This window comes from Entelurus aequoreus, linkage group LG08 (genome assembly GCF_033978785.1).
Source record: "Entelurus aequoreus isolate RoL-2023_Sb linkage group LG08, RoL_Eaeq_v1.1, whole genome shotgun sequence".
In the NCBI taxonomy this organism is placed as follows: Eukaryota; Metazoa; Chordata; class Actinopteri; order Syngnathiformes; family Syngnathidae; genus Entelurus; species Entelurus aequoreus.
The window spans coordinates 51,255,661-51,279,838 of record NC_084738.1 but is presented as its reverse complement, the minus strand read 5'-3'; the positions used below and the strand labels follow the sequence as shown (position 1 = coordinate 51,279,838).

At 40.5% G+C, this 24,178-nt stretch overlaps 1 protein-coding gene across 1 annotated transcript in view; it reads left to right on the top strand.

The window, feature by feature from the left end:
* The window catches only part of sh3bp5lb (SH3-binding domain protein 5-like, b), a 75,129-nt gene that overhangs the window by 35,884 nt on the left and 15,067 nt on the right, over window positions 1-24,178 (top strand). The window contains exon 5 of the mRNA XM_062055062.1: window positions 5,080-5,241. Coding sequence (XP_061911046.1) covers window positions 5,080-5,241 — 162 coding nt within the window. The remainder of the gene's footprint in view (window positions 1-5,079; window positions 5,242-24,178) is intronic.

Genomic DNA, 24,178 nt, shown 5'->3' with positions numbered 1-24,178 from the left:
CATATTAAAGACAGAAGTCCTCTGCCAGTGGTCATCAGAACCGCCACATAGACTTCCAACTCCCACCATTGCGGGCTGCCCACTCACCATCGTTCCACACTTCAAATACCTGGGACTGCAGCATTGACCAGGACATTCAACATCGGGTCAAAGAGGCCTCATTCTCCTTTGGGCGGATGAGGAACAGAGTTTTTAACAACAATAACCTCCACCTCCACACCAACGTTTCAGTCTACAAAGCAATATGCATCACAACCCTGCTATATGGCTGTGAGACATGGACAATCTATGCTCGCCATCTCAAGATGTTGGAGGCATTTCATATAAGGTGTCTACAACGCATCTTGAAGGTGACTTGGCAGGATCGTATCCCACACTCTGTGATACTTCAGCGAGTCAGCTGCAGGAGCTTAGAGGCCACTATCATGTTCTGCCAATTGAGATGGCTCGGCCATGTCATCAGAATGCCAGCCAACCGCCTACCATGCAAAATTCTGTATGGCCAGCTCCAACTGCTGGGGCCAGAAGAAGAGGCTGAAATACCAGCTCAAGATCTTCCTAAAGAAGTGCAATATAGAACCCACTGCCTTGGTAGCTGCCTCTTCGGACCGCTCTTTCTGGCGTGGACTATTCGTCAAGAAAACACCATTTGGTGAAAAGAGAGATGAGAAAGGCGGCCATGTCTGCAGCTGCCCCAACGGGTCAGGTGTACAGTTGTCACGTCTGTGGCAGGCAGTGCGCATTGGGCTGCACAATCATCAACGGACCCATTAAGAGTAGCAGAGTTCTTCAACGGTGACAATGGACTACCTAAAGCAAAGCATATACATTGAGAGAAGAGTTTTTTTGATGTTGAATGCTAACGTCCGATTTGTTCCAACAGCCAGTCTTAATGCATTGTTGCAGCTCGATGATTTTTGTGCACGTCATGCCATGCGAGTTTGCGAGACAAGCAGGTGAAATGTGTGGCCGCACTCTGGGGGTGTGGCCGCGGTGTCCAGAGCGGCTGGATGTGAGGCTGAAGAGAGAGGCGAGGTGTACGGGCGTGTTCAGGCGTTGAAATGTGTGCCTCCGGGTGGGGCTGTCCCTAATGTCATATTAATACTTTTTTCCCCAAACTTTGTCACACGCTATTGTGACAACCATTACCATTACCATTTTGTTCTCTTTTTATGCACAGTAGTTTTTTGTGTTGCTCTTTATCCCTGTTTTGAGGAATAAATACACTTTTTGTTCATACTCCTGCCTGTGTTTTGCATCTTGGGATCCGTTAGCCCGGGGGTTAGCAACCCGCAGCTCTAGAGCCACATGCGGCTTTTGATTGTGCCCTGGTGGCTCCATGGAGCTTTTTCAAAAATGTATGGAAATGGAAAATAATATATTTTTAGTTGTAATATGGTTTCTGTAGGAGGACAATCACGACACAAACCTTCCTAATTGTTAGAAAGCCCACTGTTTAATATGTTTGTGTTTATGCTTCACTGATGAGAGTAAGCGGTAGAAAATGGATAGATGGATGGATGATGAGAGTATTTGGGAGCGCCATTTTGTCCTACTAATTTCAGCAGCCCTTGAACTCACCGTTGTGTGGACTGTGACTCAACAGTTTGTTTGCATGTACAACTTTCTCCGACACTGCCACAGAAAGACGTGTTTTATGCCACTCCTTCTTTGTCTCATTTTGTCCACCAAAAGTTTTATACTGTGCGTAAATGCACAAAGGTGAGCTTTGTTGATGTTACTAACTTGTTATGGAGTGCTAATCAGGCATATTTGGTCACTGCATGACTGCAAGCTAATTGATGCTAACATGCTATTTAGGCTAACTGTATGTACATATTGCATCATTACACCTTGTTTGTAGGTATATTTGAGCTCATTTAATTTCCTTTACTTATGTCCTCTTTGTGTATTTAGTTTATTTTTCCATGTTTCATGACACATTATCTGTATGTAGTATTGGCTGTATTTCTGATAGTTGTTAGTGTGCCATGTTGTTCCAGACCACAGCAAACATTAGCCAGCTTGTAAAGAATGTAATAAATCTATTAGAAGAAGACAGCCTGCCGTTTCCTTTAACTTGGACACACACATCTATACCTTTGGCCATTCTAAGACAGTCATTTCCAGGAGTTATCTCACCCTCTGAGAAGTTTTACTAATGTTTTCCAATGTTGTAAAAATGTGTATAATAAATATTACAGTGTAACATTTCTGTCAACCAAGATTTGCGTCAGCCTGCGACACATAGTCATTTTGATAGTAGGCTAATATAGCTAATTAGCCACTTACATCATGTGTTGCCATTATTATAACATTTACATAAGTCTTTTACGGGGCGGCGTGGCGAAGTTGGTAGAGTGGCCGTGCCAGCAATCGGAGGGTTGCTGGTTACTGGGGTTCGATCCCCACCTTCTACCATCCTAGTCACGTCCGTTGTGTCCTTGGGCAAGACACTTCACCCTTGCTCCTGATGGCTGCTGGTTAGCGCCTTGCATGGCAGCTCCCGCCATCAGTGTGTGAATGTGTGTGTAAATGGGTGAATGTGGAAATACAGTCAAAGCGCTTTGAGTACCTTGAAGGTAGAAAAGCGCTATACAAGTATAACCCATTTATCTTTTAAATTTTTTGCGGCTCCAGACAGATTACTTTTTTGTATTTTTGGTCCAATATGGCTCGTTCAGCATTTTGGGTTGCTGACCCCTGCGTTAGCCTCTTTGAGACTATCACCAAGCGTGACGGAAATCAGCCTGTCAGTAATATGGATCTCGCAAAACAGGAGGAGATTTATTGTGCGCTACGGCCTCACTGACAAACAATTTCTCTTCATGAGCAAACATTGGAAAAGATGGTCAGACTGCTAAAAGAGCTTCATGCTCGCCAAACTCATGAAGAGAAGGCTCAAACGCCAACAGCAGCCACACCCATGCTTTCCCAGCCTAATGTTCCCCTGCGGGAACCCAACATTTCTCCTCCCGCCAGATTTGTTGGAGATTTTGGATTTTGTGTTTATTTGCCAATGCTCGCTTATTTTTTCTCAGCAACCCACTACCTACCTCATAGACTCTGCTCGAGTGGAATATATGCTGAGCCTCCTTTCTGGCCGTGCTGCCAGCTGGGCCATGGCAGTGTGCAAAAAGAGGCCCGCGATGTGGGAGGACTTTTTGACCACTCGATGAGAGAACGGGAGGCCGGTCTTCGTCTCCTCTCCATTCGCCAAGGGACAGCATCAGTGGCAGGCCACTTCATTACCTTTCGCATTCTGGCATCGGAGAATGATTGGGACGAGAAGGCGCTGTGCTGCAGCTTTTTGGGCAGTCTCAGCTCCCGTCTGCAGGACGAGTTAGATACTCGGGATGAGACAAAGGCTTTGGAGGAACTGATCACCCTGACCATCAGATTGGATGGACGCCTGCGGTAATGGGAGAATCGAAAAAGGGTGGCGCTAGCTTCACGTCCGCTTCCGTCTCTTCCACCTCCACCAGATGCTCTTCTGGCGCTCCTCAGGCCTCCTAAATCCGAAATACTCAGAAGTAAAACCATTTTTAATCAAACATGATTTCTATATGTTACATCAGGGGTGTCAAACTCAAATACAGAGTGGGCCAAAATTTAAAACTGAACAAAGTGGGTTCACAGTGTGGCGTATATTTCTAACAGTGTTAAAGTTATTTATATGGACACCATCAGTGTAACCTGTATCGCTGTTGATCAAGTATGCGTTGCATTCACTTGTGTGCGTGCAGAAGCCGCACATATTATGTGACTGGGCCAGTACTAGTTGGACTGGATTAAAAGCGGTTGTGAAGATTTTAGGTAGGGGCACTACAATTTGGGAGTTTCCAGGGTGGGTTGGCAAGTATGAGAATTAGCGGTGAATGCGGTGTTACCGCGGCACCGCCGCTGTATATAATCGGCGGGCCAGCTCTAGTGTTAATTTCATATCCCCTCAAGGGCCGAGTGAAATTACACGGCGGGTCAAATTTGGCCCGTGGGCCAGAGTTTGACACCCATGTGTTACATGCAAATTCACGCAGAAACGTTCCCAGAAATAGAGTTGATAAACAGTTTCAGGCAGATCTGGCTGATGTGACGGACAATTCCTGTAAAAAGGATAATGTAAGGTATCTTTTAACAGTGATAGATGTATTCTCCAATTATACATGTGTCAGATGTCTAGAAAACAGGTCAGTCAGTCACAAGGGCTTTTGAAAATATTTTAACCGAGGGTAGAATACCTGCCAAACTACAGACAGATCATGGGAAGGAATTCTATAACAATTAATTCCAAGCATTATTGAAACAGCATGGGATAATAAATTTTTCAACAGAGAGTGAGAAAAAAGATTGTGTTGTTGAGAGGTTTAACAGGACACTGAAAACTAAAATGTGGCGATATCTTACAGCGACCAATTCTCAACGGTATATAGATTGCCTCCAAGATCTTGTCTTATCATACCACAGAAGCATAAAATGGCACTTGTAGATGTCAATAAAGATGATCAAAAACAAGTATTTGCAAACTTGTACATGGAAAAAGATGATTGTAAACCTTTAACATTTCGCTATGATGTCAGGTATAATATGAGCAAACTTTCACGGATGAATATTTCACAATTACTGAACGCATAGCCAGAAAGCCTCTGGTCTACAGGGTCAATCTATCTGGAGAAGCTGTAAAGGGTACATTTTATGAACCCGAATTACAGCAGGTGGTCGTGGATTAAAAAAAAAGAATATAAAATTGGAAAAATACTTGCAAGAAAAAAATCTGGTTGCAAACAGATGCTCTATGTAAAGTGGCCAGGGTGGCCTGAAAAGTTCAATTCATGGATAGCTGCCAAACATGTCCGCTCAACCATCCCTTAATCTATGTCTATGATAAAAACAAACCTTACTAGACTAAATGTCCTACTCCTCATTTAATAATTCTTGTACCCATTGTTAACAGCCAAAGCTGTCAGCATGGCAATGCATCTGCCTGATGGTATAATTTTTGTGTATTGGATTTGTTAGATGACAAATACAGTATGTTGATAATAAAATGACAACACCTAGTATTTTTCTTCACGATTTCAGGCACAACAGGAGACCCAGAAAGCTGCTCTCAGGTATGAGAGGGCTGTGTCCATGCACACTGCTGCCAGAGAGATGGTGTATGTAGCAGAGCAAGGACTGTTGGCTGACAGGAACACAATGGACCCTACCTGGCAAGAGATGCTCAACCATGCTACAGCTAAGGTACACTCATTAGCACTGTTATTTTGTATGTGTAACATATAGATATAACAAACGTAATTTTGTCCAATTTGTTTCTGTTTATTGACATTAAAGGTACTGATTAATCACGAAGAATCAACTGACTGTGCTAAATTGTAAAACATGGCAATTGTGGCAAAATTGAGTTGACTACTTGACTACAACAAGCAAAGGTACTGTTGAGTCTCAACTACTTAAAGAATGATACAAAATAAAGGATATGACGTCAGCTAAGGGAAGCTGAGCTACATCCATGAAGACCTCCACTATGGTAGCTCCTCTAGTAAACATAATTCTGGTAAATATGACGTTGGTATGGAAATGGGAGTTCCATTGTCTTAAATAGACATTAAAAAAAGAATAATGAACAGAAAAATAATGGTTTGAGAGCTGCAATTAACAATTATTTTAAAGGTTGACCAATCAGCGATTATTTTTTCAATTAGTCGACAAGTCATACGATTATTGCTTGTATGTTCTGCTTTACATGTTTGAGTCTACAACTTGATTTTAACCAATGTTTAAAAGCTATTATAGTAAATTGTAACAAAATAAACATAAGTTACTAAATTATTAATAGGTTTACTTTATTACACAAAGTAAAAAACTACAATGAAAAATAAATAGACTTAAAGTGCAAGATATTCTGTAAACTTGAATTTAAGTACAAAACAACTTTTGTCCTGTACTGTTAGATAGGGATGTCGCGATCCGATATTGATATCGGAAATCAGTCCGATATTAGCCAAAAAAGTGAATATCAGATTTTATCGGACTGAATCTAAAAACTCCGATATAAGCGCTCCGATATAAGCTGTCCATTTTCCGCTGCAGCACTTCTATAATAGGTGACTCTGGTTTGATCACACTCCAACACAGTAGGTAGCGGCAATGCCCCTTAATTAACGTTGGTGCCGGCCGCGGAAGAAGAGCGTCTCTGATCCAGCATGCACAGCCCACGTGATCACAACAACGACAACGTGTGTGCTTGCATCAAAGTGTAGTGATGTCGGCTGTGTGGAAGTATTTTAACGTAAACTCGGACAAAGACGTTGCCGCTAAATGCAACATTTGTCAGGCGCAAGTGTCCCGTGGAGGGACAGAACCGGGAAGGTTCAATACAAGCAACCTCATCGCACATTTGAAAAAACACCACAAAAAGAACATGAGGATTTTCGCGAGAGCAGCAAGGTGAAGCAACCTCTGGCTCGCTTCAGCAACCCACGCTGGCCGAAAGCTTTGCAAGACATGACAAACTACCACGGGATAGCAAAAAGGCAATGGCCATAACAGAAAAGATAGCCCAGTTTATTGTGCTTGATGACCAGCCCCTGTCGGTGGTGAGTAATGTCGGGTTTAAACGCTTAATGGAGCACCTCGAACCTCGCTACATTATTCGTAGCCGCCACTACATTGTAGACAAAACTATACCCCAGATGCACGAAGAGGTTAAAAAGTGTATTGCTGCACAGCATGCCGAAATGCTTATCTTCTTAAAAAAAAATCTCCGCATTATGCTCGGACTGCAGAAAGTGGAGAAGGAGGAGGAGGAGTAGTAAGGGTAGTCAGCACTGACTGATTATTATTTGTTTTATGCTCTTGTTATTAGAGTGATATGTTTATTGTGTTTACACTATTCTTCAGTGATGACTAAGAGTAATTACTACATTGTTTTGGGCACAGTCAGTCAGTGAAACTGGAGCTGTGAACTCTTAACTTAAACCAGTTGGACAGTGGACAATATTGTGTTGTTTTTGTTGTTTTTGTCCCTGCCCACAGTTCTTTCTAACATATGCTGACAGTAAAAAAATAACTGAAGTGAACTTGAATTGTTTGCACTTAAAAACGTTTTTTTTTTTTTTAATTGGATTTAGTTAGGTTATTTTTCATTGTCTTCTAATTTATTTTTAATTTATTCTATTCAATTGTATAATTATGTTGGTATTAGTGGTTATTTTGCACTTTAAATATAACATTTTGTTTTTATTGGATTTGTTAACACTCTTATGTTGAAGGTTAAAATTTATGTAATCAATTGGTTAATAATAAATGGGTCAGTTTTTCCTATACCTACTCTTGCTGACTATTGTTTTCTGTTTTAACACTACAACATCAGTAACAGTAACATCACTTTATCAAGCCTTTTCTAACATTCCACACAACAAAATAAGGAATAAATATATGTATGATTCGTACCTATATCGTATCGTATTGATATCGGTATCGGCCAATACTCAAGGCTACAATATCGGTATCGTATCGGAAGTGAAAAAGTTGTATCGGGACATCCCTACTGTTAGAATTATTTAGCTGCCATCAGTCAATTAAAGCAGTGATTCTCAAACTGTGGTCTTGGTACGTGGGCTCCATCTAGTGGTATGCCAAATAATCCATTAATTGAATGTTCAAACACAGTGTTACTGTTCAAACTATGTGTAAGGTTACTGTGGCCAACATTTTAAAATATACATGTTAAACAAAACCTCTGCCTTGTTTTTAGTGAATATCTAGGCCAACTACGCTACTGTTTTAAATTTCATTTCAGTAGGCCTTTAAAGGCCTACTGAAATTAATTTTTTTTATTTAAACGGGGATAGCAGATCTATTCTATGTGTCATACTTGATCATTTCGCGATATTGCCATATTTTTGCTGAAAGGATTTAGAATAGAACAACGACGATAAAGTTCGCAACTTTTGGTCTCTGATAAAAAAAAGCCTTGCCCCTACCGGAAGTAGCGTGACGTCACCGGAGGAAGGGCTGCTCACATTTCCTATTGTTTTCAATGCAGCGAGAGAGATTCGGACCGAGAAAGCGACGATTACCCCATTCATTTGAGCGATGATGAAAGATTCGTGGATGAGGACCGTGAAAGTGAAGGACTAGCGTGCAGTGCAGGACGTATCTTTTTTCGCTCTGACCGTTACTAGGTACAAGGGTTCATTGGATTCCACACTCTCTCCTTTTTCTATTGTGGATCACGGATTTGTATTTTCAAACACCTGGGATACTATATCCTCTTGAAAATGAGAGTCGAGAACGCGAAATGCTACGGAGCTAACGTGATAGCATCGTGCTTAAATGCAGATAGAAACAAAATAAATAAACCCCTGACTGGAAGGATAGACAAAAAATCAACAATACTATTAAACCATGGACATGTAAATACACGGTTAATGCTTTCCAGCCTTGCAAAGCTTAACAATGCTGTTGCTAACAACGCCATTGAAGCTAACTTAGCAACGGGACCTCACAGAGCTATGCTAAAAACATTAGCACTCCACCTACGCCAGCCAGCCCTCATCTGCTCATCAACACCCGTGCTCACCTGCGTTCCAGCGATCAACGGAGCAACGAAAGACTCCACCCGATCATAGATGCGTTCGGCGGCCCGGAGACGGAGGAAGTCAAGGGGAGGTTGGCAGCTAGCGCATCTGCTATCCATCTCAAAGTCCTCCTGGTTGTGTTGCTGTAGTCCGCCGCTAATACACCGATCCCACCTACAACTTTCTTCTTTGCAGTCTTCATTGTTCATTAAACAAATTGCAAAAGATTCACCAACATAGATGTCCAGAATACTGTGGAATTTGGAGATGAAAACAGAGCTTTTTGTATTGGATTCAATGGGGCCGAATACTTCCGTTTCAACGATTGACGTCACGTGCATACGTCATCATACATAAACGTTTTCAACCGGAAGTTTAGCGGGAAATTTAAATTGCACTTTATAAGTTAACCCGGCCGAATTGGCAAGTGTTGCAATGTTAAGATTTCATCATTGATATATAAACTATCAGACTGCGTGGTCGGTAGTAGTGGCTTTCAGTAGGCCTTTAATGTTGGTCATTATGGTGGTACTTGGAGAGACAAGTGTTTTCTAAGTGGGTACTTGGTGAAAAAAGTTGGAGAACTACTGACCCAAAGGAATAATATTGTAAATATGCATATACGTTATCAAAGTAAAAACATTACTTGTTATCTGTTTTTAATTACCGCAAGGAATAAAAGTGTTAGCATGAACATTGCATGTCCAATCTTCTTTGCTTGTTTCTTCATAACCTGCAAAATATAATGAGTAAATGTCAATATACAATACATGACTGGTATCTTACTTGTTCAAGTCATTGTTTATCCTCTCTGTGGCACATGAGTTGTTAGTATTGGGAACAAAATAATAATTTTATCAATGCTTTTTTTAGTTTAGCGCAAGCTAAATGTTACCTGTGCTGATGGTGAAGAAGTAAAGGACAGTGCCAAGAGGAAATGGATATTAATTTAATAAAAGAAAATAATAATCAAAAACATGACCGAGTGTGTTGCTAACTTAGTGAAGCAGTTTGAGTGTAGCACTGCTAGTCTGCCCCATACCAAAATAAATAAATAATAATGATAAATGGGTTATACTTGTATAGCGCTTTTCTACCTTCAAGGTACTCAAAGCGCTTTGACAGTATTTCCACATTCACCCATTCACACACACATTCACACACTGATGGCGGGAGCTGCCATGCAAGGCGCTAACCAGCAGCCATCAGAGGCAAAGGGTGAAGTGTCTTGCCCAAGGACACAACGGACGTGACTAGGAAGGTAGAAGGTGGGGATTGAACCCCAGTAACCAGCAACACTCCGATTGCTGGCACAGCCACTCTACCAACTTCGCCACGCCGTCCCTAAATAGGACTTGATAAAGCCAGCCAAGGACGTTTGAATAATATCTAAACAGTGAACAGGATGGAGCAAGAACGTTTGGTATTTTATACGTAAATAGTAAAACCTTAAAGTCGCATCTGAAGTGTACAGGAAGCCAGTGCAGGTGAGCCAGTATAGGCGTAATATGATCAAACTTTCATGTTCTTGTCAAAAGTCTAGCAGCCGCATTTTGTACCAACTGTAATCTTTTAATGATAGACATAGGGAGACCCGAAAATAATAACTTTCAGTCATCGAGACAAGACGTGTTCATTTAGCTGCTGTGCAACAATTTTTTCGAGGTTTTTCGAGATAAAGGGAAGGTGGGACACGGGGCCGGTAATTTACCATGAAGCCAGGATCGAGGTTAGGTCTTTTAAGCAGAGGATGAATAACCGCTTTTTTTTAATGCTAGGGGAACAGTGCCAGAGGAAAGTGATAAGTTAATAATATTTATAACTAATCTCCTAGTATTATAAACAGCTCCTTGATACGTTTCCCAAAAAGTGGGTCAAGTAAACATGTTGTTTGTATTGTCCCATTTACAAGTCGCAAGAGTTCCTCTAATGTTATTGCTTCAAAAAGAAAGAGAATATTTTGGAGAGCAATATCCGTCGTACATACATTTGTATCTGCGTTAATAGAAGCCAGTTGGAGCTGGTACGCGTTATCTTTAATGTCCTTTCTAATGAGTTAAAGTTTCTTATTAAAGAAGTTCATAAAGTCATCAGCCGAGTAAGTGGAGCTACTGGGGGGAGTCCCTTGTTGGGTTAGCAATGCTACTGTACTGAAAAAATATTTTCGATCGTTTTTATTAAGGTGGATGAGATTGGAGTAGTAATTAGTTTTAGCTAAGGTGTTTATAAGTTATTAAACTATCACTCCATGCTTGATGGAAAACCTTAAGTTTAGTCGCATGCCATTTGCATTCCAGCTTTCTACATGATAGTTTAAGAGATCTGGTTTCTTCTGAAAACCAGGGGGTGTGCCTTTTAGGGGCCTTTTTTTTTTTAGCTCTAGCGGTGCTGTACAATCAATGGTGTTGCGCAGGGCATCGTTAAAGTTGTTAGTGAGGGTATCGATAGAGCACACATAATTTGGGAATGGTGCCATTACCGAAGGCAGTAGGCCAGCAAGAGTCGTAGTTGTGACAGCATTAATGTTGTGGCTGCTAAAGCATTGGTTTTTAGTAGCTTGTTGACAATGAGTCAGAACTTCAAATTTATAAGGTAATGATCGGACATTAGTATACGGGACAAGGACTAGGTCTATCGTATTACCGTTGCGATGCGTGGGTTAATTTATTATTTGTGTAAGACCACAGCTATCAATTATAGTATGGAGCACCACGCACGGAGGTTCTGAAGGAGTATTCATATAGATATTAAAATCTTGTAGCGGGGCACTAATTGTTCTCATCACCAGATTGGGGATTGGTGGATAGGTTGGATGTGACCAGTTGTAAGGGGACACACTGCCGGGGGAAAAGGGGTTGTTGTTGTTGTGGAAAGAACTCTGATAATAAACTCACCGGCTCAGAACTACTGCTCTCTCGCCTCATTATCTCGACTCCCACATTGGTGACCCTGACATTTTTCGGACATGTTTAACGCTGCTGGTCTCGTCATAGCTGACGGCTCGCCGGGATTACAACAGCCAGTAGCATGTGGAAGCCCAGTTTCGACTTCGGGGACTTACAACAGCTGAGACACGGTACTACCTTGTTGTCGCTGCTCTGGACGCTCAAACGATGCAGAGAGTTATGGGCGTGCTGAGGGATCCTCCGGTGGCAGACAAGTACGGTGCGTTAAAGACTTTATTGGTGCGGCTGTACCAGCTGTTCGACGCCGAGCGAGCTGACCGCCTCTTGTCTCTCAACGGCCTGGGAGACAGCAAGCTTGCCGAGCTAATGCAGAATATGCTCACATTGGTCGGTTCCGGGGATGCATCGTTCCTGTTCGTGCAGCTGTTTCTCCGTCAGCTACCGCCCCCAGTACGCACGGCGCTCGCCAACTCGCCGTTAGTCACCACAAAAGATTACCGAGGTTTGGCTGAGGAGGCGGACAGAATTCTTCTAGCTTCTCGCCAGTTCAGTGTTCAAGCCTGTTGCCTGCACCGACCTGGAATGCACTTGAGGAGCTCAATGCTAGGGCTGTGGCTGCAGTGCCGGACCGTCGCCGCAGGGAGGCGGAGTTATGCTTTTACCAGGGCCAGTACTCAGTGGCAGCAGTGAGCACGGGCAGAGCGGATAAGCAGGCAACGGCGGCCCGACTTGTCGGGCCGCCGTTGCCTGCATAAGCCGTGGATGCACTGGAAGATGGCCACGGGCCCCCGCTGAGTGCGGCCAGTAGAACCAGCATCTGCACTTTCGGCACCAGGTCAGTGACTGTTTCGTTTTCTGACCGCATGTTCACGTGGGACTTCGTTATTGCCTCTGTGGCCGTACCTATTCTGGGGCAGATCTTTGTGTGCAAATAGACTGTTGGTGGACGAATGGCTGTTTAATTGACTCTGTCACTTTCTCCACTATTCCATGCACACTGGGGGGGCCAGAGCCTGTGGTCCTCGCCAACGCTGTGGGGGAAGTTTATCAACGACTTCTTGCAGAGTTTCCAGAACTGACTGTACCGGTCGCGAAGCATGGGGTGGAACACTTCATTCCTACAGTGGGCCCGCCTGTTTTCGCCCGGGCACGGCGACTTGATTCTGCTAAAGTGGCCCTGGCACGGCAGGAATTTGCCACTATGGAGAGACTGGGGATTGTACGGCGTTCCAACAGTCCTTGGGCTTCTCCTCTACATATGGTACCGAAGCCTGGTGGGCTCTGGCGGCCTTGTGGTGACTTCCGTAGACTGAATAATGTCACCACACCGGTGACATTATTATTACATTCCGCACATACAGGACTTTTCTTCACGGCTGGCTGAAGTGTCTATTTTCTCGAAGGTTGACTTGGTGCGTGGCTACCACCAGGTTGGACATACAGAAGACTGCCATAATAACTCATTTTGGATTATTTGAGTTTTTGAGGATGCCATTTGGCCTGCGGGTGGCAGCACAGACTTTTCAGCGTCTCATGTTTTACGGGATTTACTATTTTTGTTTGTTTATTTGGACAATATTCTAGTGGCCAGTCGATCAGCCAGGGAACTTTGAAACATTTACAGCTGCTGTTTAGCTGGTTGAACAAACATGGCCTGATTGTGAACCCGAGTTTGGAGTGCCAGTTTGGATCAACAGACATTGAACTGGTCTCCTGACAAGCTGCAAGCGTTTGTAGACACAGTTTTTTTTGGCCAGCGCAACCTTGCTAACACATCCCTCCCCTACTGTTTCTTTGGCTTTCACTACTGATGCCTCAAATGAGGCCGTTGCCGCGGTTTGCGTGTGTAGTGGATTGTCCGAAGCTTAAGCAGGCAACAAAAGTAGTTTAGTACAACAAATTTATTTACCCATTATCAGAAGTGCAGGTTGAATGAAGTTGTCCGTGCAAGCAGACACAATGTACTCCAGAGCACACAAGACACACACAAGCCAAAATCACCCCCGAGTTCCAGTCTTCTGCCATTTTTTATATGTCTGTTGTGCGTCATCGTTCCTTATCGAGTGCGTCAAATGTCTTGTTTTGCTTTTCCTATCTGTTCCATAACAACTCGAATCCTTTAGACAGTCAACACATTCTATAGACAGGTTGGCACGACTTAATATTCACTTTTGTCCCACAACTGGTCCATTCAATGGCACAAAAATACAAGAGTATTGAAAATGAGCGGACATTCTTAAAAGACAAGAAATATAGATCAAAAGGTCAGAAATTCTACTACATACCCGCCTTCCAGGGTCTTAAGACCCTGGACCAAAACAATTTCTGATATAGACCACTAACTTAAATCTCTACCGCAGATAGAGGCAAAAACCTCAATGTTTTTATAAGAGGCTAAAATTCCGTCTATGACCCTCCTTCAGAGCGATCGCTGTTACCAGCCTGCAGTAAAACCATCTCACAGAACACAATTAGTGGCCTACCCTTTGATTTAGTAAAGGAATAACAAATACTTTGATCATGAACATCCTTGAACATAAATAGATGAATGTATATAGACTTATGACTGTAAGACATTTGCAAAAATATTTTTCCCGGCATTTGCAATGGATGTAGTTACCAATATTGTTAATTACCAATTAATTTTGAACACACAACTGAATTTCGTATGAGTCCATGTTCGATTAGAGCTCGTATAGATGGCTCGGTGGTGCCTCAGGCTGATGGCCTGCCGACACCTCGTTGGGCTTTCGGCTGCCTTGGTGAAGAAAGAGATCCACTCAAACAGTCTGTCTCTCTTTGGGGTGTGGTTCAGTCCATTGGGCAGACTGTTCAGTGGCATGTGCGTGCTGGCCGAAATTGGGGAAAACTCAGGTAGAGTTGGAGCTGTGGGGGCTTTGGGGAAGGCTGGGGCAGAGTATGGGGCGTGGGGCTTTGGTCCAGGGCCTCGGCTTGCTTCAGGCCTCCTCGCTGCTTCGGCACTCCCGACACTTCTTTCCACAGCTGCTGGAGTCCCGGTGGACACATTGGCTGGCAACCTTAGTTGTTCTCGTCATCGCTGGCAAGGTGTTGTCTCTCCTCTCGGTTTCTTCCAGTCAGGTATCGGGTGTTGGTCCTGGATCGGCTTTGACCGTGCCCCTCTTAGCGAGTGCAAGGGAATCTGGAGTGGCTGCTTTCATCCTCAAATCTGCACAGAGGAACTGGCACACAAATTCTACATTTTGCAAACTTACCATTTTGGTCTCATGGTCTTTCCACCTTCCTAGGAAGCTGCTGGTCCTGAGAAGTGCTGATCTTGTGACTGAAGAAGATTAACCTGTTTTCTTAAAATAGGTGCCGTTGTTTGACCTAATCTTTTTGGGGAAACCATGTCGGGATATTAGATCATTCACAAAACATTTAATTACTGAATTGGCACCCTCCTTTGAGGTTGGGGTTGCTTTCGCCAACCACTGCAATTGTCAATCTAAATCACTACGTTCCTTTATCCTTGTACCGGATTGATCATATCGATTAAATAAAACCTCAACACGCTCAAACTTGACCCAATCCAAACTCACCTCCCCCCTCTGTCCCTCTCACAGGGACAGTGTTAGTCGTAGTAATAGTAATAGTAATAGTAGTAGTAGTAGTAGTATTAGTAGTTTCAGAAACATCCAAGAAAAAGAAAAGGCAGCTGATAGTCAAGTGCAGCAAGAACAGAGGCGGAGGACAGGTCATGTTTGAGGTCACTGTTCGCTTTTGCAATAGTACTTTGATATTTTACAACACCTAGTGAATTATTGTGGCCTCAATAATTCACTAAATAGTTGTATTTAATTTAGTTTATCTATGATGGGACAATGCACAGAAACATTAAGTTCAGAAACAGATGTGTTCTGTACCAGATTATATCTAAATAGCTACTTTCCATCTGTAGTCCCTGGCTACCTAAATTAAAGGGATCCACAAATGAAGCACTAAAATTATGACACTAATTAATCATAATAATATATACATTCATAATAATCAATAATTAATCAAAAATAATCATACTGTAGCATGTATTCAATTATAAGAAAAGTCACCAAATGCCCCTTCATGGACACATACTTACCATACAATACAACCACACCTTATTTACATCATCCCACAAAGACCATACATGCTCTTGTTCACATCTGTCATCATTCGTAAAAACAACCAAGATTTTAACAGCCATACCTCACAATTTACAACAAAATTGCTCTCATAGATAAATATAATACTCATTAAATTGATGTGTCAACATAATGCCCCTCTTAGTGACCATCTGAGCAGCCTTGATTGCTCCAAAGCCACTTTTTTTTTTATTTCAAATTTTCTATTCCTTTTGTTATAACGTGGAGAAGGCTAATTGGTCTGTACATGTTCTGGTCTTCTTTATTTCCTGCTTTATGGATTTAATCGTAGTAGCAGTTTCTCGACGTGGTAGGTAAAGTGTTTTCCGTTTAATTTATTTATCAATCGTTGTTATACGAGCAATAATACAATCCTTATATGTTTTTAGGAAGATAGTGTCCAACCCATATATATATCTCTAGATCGTGAGTCTGATAATGCAGTGATGATTTTGTTCAACTTTGTTTCATTTGTTAATTCTAAAATTAGTCCATATGAATAAATGACAATTATTTGCACTGATTTTGAGGGACTCTTTATTCAGGGTTTGTACAGACTGGATGAAATGTTCATTAAAATTATTACTTATGTCCAGACTGTCTGCGATAGTAGCGCCATTGATATTTAATGTTATAGTGTTGTTTCTTGTTTGCTCTCTTTCCGTAAGTTTGTATCTGGTTTTCCATAACTTTCTAATGTTCCCTTTTGCAGCTTTGATTAATTCTAAGTGAAAGTCAGCCTTAGACTTCCGCATAAACATTGTAACTTTGTTCCTCCAAACTTTTAAATCATACGATCTGTATTTAGACCTGTTATAATTGCTCTTTTGAGAGCTGAGTCCCGATGTCTTTATTAGAATCCAAATTGTTTTATTAATCCAATGGTATTTTTATTTTAGCACTCTTCTTTCTGGTTTTGTTTTCGTGTATTTACAGATGTTCTCTTTGCTTTTTGTCATCCAATTGTAATTCTAGTAGAGCTGCTTATCATTTGTATCATGTAGAAGCCGTTTATAATATCCTTAAGTTTCTTTCTACGTGTTTTATTTAACCAGTGCAGATTAACGTCCCCCATGACGTCACTTCTTTCATACTATGCTGTTTGAGGATGTCTGAAAATGAATCAAGAAAAATGTCTTTAGCTGTGGTCGGTCGGTATACTACAATTACCTTGAAATACATTTCTGAGGAACATGTGATTTTAATTTCAACATACTCAAATTGATCTACTTTTAATGTTTTCCCTTTCATAAATCATAATTCCTCCCCCCTTTGTCACTCGATCTGTCTTTTCTGTAATCTTGTCCCCCGGGACATTAATTAGAACGAAAGGTGTTGTGGGTTTTAACCATGTCTCTGATAGACAAGGTAATCCGGATTAGAGTCTGACAGTAACTGCTGTATTTGTTCAGTATGTTTCCTGTGGTAGAAAGTTCAATAATGCGGACACGTTTGTTACTGAATACTTTCTACAGACTTCTGTCTCTCTGCGACTTTGTGTATGTAATAAGCAACTATAATTTTTTGATATGCTTAAATTTTATTTTAGCTCAGCTTTTGTATAGCTGCTAGCTCTTTGTAGCCTACAGCAGGAATGTCCAAATTGCAACCAATAGCTATGTTTTTAACAGACAACCGAAATAATTGAAAATGTGGTATTTGCGTATCGGTTCAATACGCAAATACAGAGAGCAAAGGAACAATGTGGGTCATTAGTTGTCCATCTTATACCATTCTAATTGTTGTAAAGATAGTTCACATGAGCGGCCATACCTTGAGTCCCACCATATATAAGAGTCAAAAGGCTCCTATTATGAGTCGTCTAATTGGTGATCATACACTTTGGCGGTTTGGGTGGCAGGACACACGGACGCACCTCAGTCAGCAAGTGCTAGGACAGTTGGAGCAGTCCCCGTCTTCCATTCGTTCCTGGGAGGCGTCCCCAGTAGTTGTCAGCTGATGTCGTGCTGTCAGGCAACATCAGGAAGTTCCTTCTGTGCAGTATTGAATTGTCAGGGCACAGTTCGTAAGCAGGTCATTACAAGGTGTGTGCAGGTTGACCACAAAGGAATGCTTCAAAGATTGTGTTGAACATTGTCCGTTGACACTTATGTCCAGCAGGGGTCTGTTTGTATCCTGCTGTTCGTCCTGCTGTCACACCTGTATTTTTTGTGAGCATGTTCTGGCTACAACTTTGGAGCTTGTCTTGTTCAGAGAAGTTGGCAGTCCCCCGGCTGCACATCCTTTCCACCCTCGCTTGACCTAGCACAACCGTGGCTACCACCCAAGTCCGTCTGAATGGTTTTACGTTTTGTTGAGGTTTTTTCCTCCAGAATTTGGAACTCAAAACATGTACACCCATCGTTTTCATATCCTCTCGGTTAGTTCAATTTTGCATATCACGTTTTTTTTTTTAAATTACAGTCTTAACTATCCCATTAATTGCTAATCAAAAACCTTAATTCAAAGATTGTACGTACTACTTCATGCGTATTTAAGTACCCTTTTAATTCACTTAAGATTATGTATAAGTTAATTTAAACTATCATTTGTCTATCAGTAGGCGCGAGCAAGCTGTCATGCTTGCACTCTGACCTCCCGCTGTGCGTGATACTCTCCAAAACAAAGGAATGTTTTTATTCACGTTTCTCCTTATCTTTCAGCTAAATCTTTTAATCTTTGAACTTTTAACGTCCGCACTGTGTTTATTTTTATTGTCTGCATTTTAATTTTGCTTTTATTTTCTTTCATTTCACTTTGTTGCATGAAAAACGCCGCACAAACATATCCTTGCCTTGCCCGTCTCCGACTGGTTATCCAACTTAGTCATAACAAACACACAAGGCCAGCTCTAAGCGCCATGCCTAATCACACTTCTCCTCTTTTTTTCTTTTTTTTTTTTTTAACTTTACATATCGGCTCTTATTCTAATTATTAATGTAGGCTGTTATTTGTAATTATTATTCAACACTATTCACAGCAAACAGTTGTAAAGTTATAGTTATTCGCATTATACTCTCAAAATCTATAGCTAACTGAAAGCTGTTGAGATTTGGTTTGCCTACTTCATCTCAGTGGCCTAGTGGTTAGAGTGTCCGCCCTGAGATCGGCAGGTCGCAAGTTCAAAACCCTGGTCGAGTCATACCAAAGACCACAAAAAACTTGGGAGCCAAATCACCAAACATGATTCCCGGGCGCATGGTATGGTGTACTGCAATGTCTAAATAAAACTATAAATTACTCCAAACTAAAATGTCAGACTGCACTTTAAAGTTACTTTTATTAAATTAATTTCCAAACTAACCACCACCACAGCAGACATCTTCCTCAATCCTATCCCAATACTCCCATAAATTAGAAAGGTGTTTCACAACAGTGGTTAAGTAGTTATTTTAAGTAATAGATCTCCATATGTAGAAATTAATAAGACTAAATTTGCCCTAGTGTGTGAATGTTGTCTGTCTATCTATCTGTGTTGGCCCTGTGATGAGGTGGCGACCTGTCCAGGGTGCAAAGTCAAATTGTGAAACAAAAATTAAAGTTAAATCAAGTGGAAATTGACAGAGTATATGAACTACATTCTTGAGAATAGTAATTGATCATTAATATGTTGGAAGCCACATATTGAACATATTAAAGAAAATATCCAAATCCATTGCTATTCGGTATAAAGTTAAACACATGCTGAATAAGAAATAACTGCACATGTTATATTATTCATTTATTTTTCCATATGTAATATTGTTTTGAAGTTTGGGGAAATGTTTATAGAAGAATTATAGACCCAATACTTAAAATTAAAAGGCTTATTTCAATAATACACAAAGCATTATTATTATGATCATATCAATCCATTTTTTAAGTCATAATGTGTTAAATGTTCAGATAATTTAATTTTAAAACAATGGCAATTATGTTTCCGAGTAAAGAACAACAGCCTTCCAGTTTGTATTCTTCGCTTGTTTACATTATGAGGAGACACTATCATTTACGGGGGATATCGATTTTTGAAATAGGTCAATATGCCTCTCTCTCACTTTCTCTCCTTCTCTCACAATACAAATACAATAATCCAAAATAATCAGTCTTATAAAATAATTTTAGCTTTGGATATGATTTAGGGCAGTGGTTTTCAACCTTTTTTCCCAGTAAACTAAAGAAATAAAATACAGCATAATGTCATCATTTTCTGATTTATTAAATTGTATAACAGTGCACCATATTGCTCATTTGTTGTGGTCTTACTTGACTTATTTGGACAAACAAACAAAAATAAGAATAACTAAAACGTTTTAAAAAGTAAACAAGTGATTAAATTATAATAAAGATTTCTATACATATAATCAATCATCAACCTTCTTTGGATATTGCAATAGAGATCCATCTGGCCTCGTGAACTTAATTCTAAATATTTATTTTGTTGAAGAATTATTCTTCTATAATTATATTTAGAAAGGATTTTGAATTGTCGCTATTTTAAAATATTTAAAATCTCAGGTACCCCTTGGCATACCTTCAAGTACCTCCCTTTTTTTTGTCCGGGCGGAAACACCATACCCTCATTTGAGAACTACTGGTTTAGCCTATGAAAAATCCTTTGTCTCATACATCATTACACTGTACAACTCCTCTTTGGGGGGGCTAGGATGACAGGGAATGCAAAACAATAACAGTGCAATACTTTTTTATATCATGGTCGTTAATGCCTAGTTTCTCTTTTAATAGAATCTATTTTGTTTCCATTTATACCCTTATTAGTTACTGTTTACTTTTTAGTTCTTCTTCCAAAGGGAACTCTCCTGAAGGAATCAATAACGTTTTATCTGTCTATCTATCTATCTATTACTAACCCGAGCACAATTCATGACGTCATGCTCATCTTGCAGACAGTTATTTCCATTTAGTTTTATTCTCTATTTGTAATTCTACATGCACCAATGTCACATAAAAATTTGCTTTCTTTGTTATTTATTTACATTATTATTTCTGGTTTACTTGCTGTCTGTTTACTTAAGTTCTCATATTTTGATCTGTCTTCCTTCTGATTAGAATTTATTTAACGCTTCTCTACGTTTTGTTTTGACAATGGCGCTGAGTGGCTCTTATCTGTACTTCTTCAGACTCTATGTTTCACAGATGCCCTTAGATGTATTAGAATATAAATTTAACTTTTATTTTATTGTGTGTTTATTCCTAAAAAAATTAAAATGTCAATGTATGATCAATTTATCTTTATCAAATTTAAATTCAATATTATTAATTTATTTGTTGTATAACTATTAATTCAAAGTTACAGTGTGTCCTAATCTATGATGTGTGTGTTTGTCGCAACTTCCCACAGGAACTGGATGGATCAGATAAGCAGCAAAGCTGTACCAAAAAAAAATACTAGACATATAAATGAATGATGAATTAAACAATGTTTCAATGTCCCACAATCCGTATTTATTTATTGATATTTAAACGTGTCATTTTCCATATATCTATTATTTTACTGGACTTAGCAAGCACCTACTACTAGCACACTCTACAGACCGAGAATAACTGTTCAACCACACTTAGTAATGCCAAGCTAGATGCTAACCTAGCCTTACTATGCCTCAGTAAGCAAACTTTTGCTAACCTAGCCCAATGCTATGCTAACACAATGCTAACCCAGCTCAATGCTATCAGTGTCACTCCTCTTCGAACCAATGCCTCACGCAGCTGTCACTCACACAGCCTCGTCACACGCACACACTCTTATCTCAAAATGTCTCCCAGCTTTTTTTTTTAATTTTTTTTTTATATGTGTCACACAGTCAATCACACACAGAGAATTTACCAGCACAGTTAAAAGTAAATGCAATAGACAACTATTTTTCTCATCCAGAAGCACAGCTGTATCATATCAGAACCTTAATAATAAGAACAACATTTATCATTCACTCTTAGATGGACAAATAGTCAAGTTTAAGGAGGGTATTCTGGGCTTCCCTGCTTAGGCTGCTGCCCCCGCGATCCAACCTCCGAGAGCGGAATAAGATAATTAAATGGATGAATCATTCACTCATATGTTTTCTGTACATAAACTTTGTCTATTTTCTCACACGCACACACATTTTAGACAATTTCCAGACTTTTACAGATAGCGGGGCTGTGAAAAAAGCGTGAGGGGAGGTTGCGAGAGGGGGGGAAAAGAAGGGGAGGGTTAAACCAGACAAGAAACCAGGTGCTACACAAAAGTTATTAAAATACGCAGATATATATATATTAAGTAAAAAAAAACACACACATTTTTCCCACAAACCACGCCCCCCTGGTCCGGACCAATATAAACAACTAATGCACGCGTGCTTTTGTGGAATCGGCCGTCTCATTAACAAACACAGGTCCCATCATTACTCATACAACGGCGATTAACCCGTTCCAGCGGAGCAGCTCCTGGTTTTACTCCCTGACCAATACATGGCAACAGCATAAAAGCACCATAGAGTCACTGATAATCACCCAATGCTCTACAGTCATCATGTTTTGGTCAGTTCCATACAGTTTCACCAAAGCTTCACCAAAGCTCCACCAAAGCTCTACCATATGCAGCCCGAGACGCCACCTGTCTATTCTGCAGCCATTAAACAGATTCGTGACAACTTGGCTCAGTTGATCTCCTTTACCGGAGTCACTGAATGGTCACCTAATATGAGGCTTTTTTACACGCTGAGTCACAAGGACTAGGGACCGCTGCAGTTTCCACATAGACAGGTGTCTCGCACTTTCACAGACGTATCAATTTTATATGGGCCAAATGTGCCACCAGTTAGCAACCCTTGCCTTAAATTTATCTTTGTCCAACTCTGGCTAATTCTGATGTACTTGCAGAAAGAAGCATCCTCTGCCAGCAACGACAGAGGATGAAGAGGTTAAAAGAAATTTTTCGTCTCACATCGTCTGTGCTTCTACACTCCAAACCACCAAAATTCTATCAACAATCCCCTAATGTTAAAAACAAGAAATCACAAATATTCAACAAACACACAGACAAATGATCACATTTAAAACAACTCAATCCAACCATAATTTACCCCAGTCCAGGTTGTTTTTGGAGAACCTGACTAAACCTATCTTTTATCAAAAATAGATTCAGCAATTAGTCTTATCGATCCGGCTCTCTCCAGGCAGAAAATGTTTACACTTTAAGCAAAACGCTTACCTTGTTATGCGCGCGTGCAGCACACTGTCTGCCTGACTGAGAGAGTGCGGAGCGGCTGTCGACCTGTAGCTTCTAAACCATCCTGTTCGTGACGCCAATTTGTGTAGTGGATTGTCCGAAGCTTAAGCAGGCAACAAAAGTAGTTTAGTACAACAAATTTATTTACCCATTATCAGAAGTGCAGGTTGAATTAAGTTGTCCGTGCAAGCAGACACAATGTACTCCAGAGCACACAAGACACACACAAGCCAAAATCACCCCCGAGTTCCAGTCTTCTGCCATTTTTTATATGTCTGTTGTGCGTCATCGTTCCTTATCGAGTGCGTCAAATGTCTTGTTTTGCTTTTCCTATCTGTTCCATAACAACTTGAATCCTTTAGACCAGGGGTCTCAAACTCAATTTACCTGGGGGCCACTGGATGCAGAAACTGGGTGAGGCTGGGCCGCAAGAAAAGATTTCTTAAAAAAAATCTAACATGTACTTTTTAATGAATTCACCTTCTTTGAATGGCTTTCCCGCCCTAGCAACCATCTCACTCACCATGTAGCTAGCTTTGACTGCTGCATCGCTCTTTTCGCTTGCTTTCTTGACGAAATCTTGTTGCCTCAGTAGACTGGTTTTAAAATTTGCCACCCGGTTCACTCTCTCATCTCCCTGGTATTTTGCATACTCCCCAGCATGTTTAGTTGTATAATGACGTTTTAAATTGGATTCCTTGTGCACCACAACTTTCTCTGTATCAACTACAGAAAAGAGCTATAAGGATTATTCATAAAGTAGATTACTTAGAACACACTAACATATTATTTATTAATTCAGGTTTATTGAAACTACAGGAGCTAGTAAAGTTACATACATTATGTGTCATGTTTAAGGCTAAAAGTAAAACATTACCAGCAAATTTACAAAAAATGTTTTTCATCCTTTCTGAGAATGAAGAGCATAGAAGAAAAGGTCATTTCCAACATCAGTATCCAAGGACAACTTTAAAACAAATGTGCACATCAGTGGTGGGGGTTAAACTATGGAATTCTCTTTACAATGAGATAAAATATTGTAAAAAATATATTCCAATTGAAAAAAACTATATAAAGACAGAATAAGATCATATGTACAGCCATAAGTGTTTACATTTTGCTTTATATTTATTATTTTCCTTATTTTTTGCCTGGTTTTGTATTTGTTTTGTATCATCCCGTGAGGTGTATATTACTTCTTTTATTTTTTTTGTTCGGTTTGTACATCATGAAGTTTTGCAATTCTTCTGTTTTTTTGTGTGTTTTTTTGTTTGTTTTCGTTATATTTGGATGTAATTGTTGGTTTATACATCAATAAGTAAGACTACGTATTATGTTGAA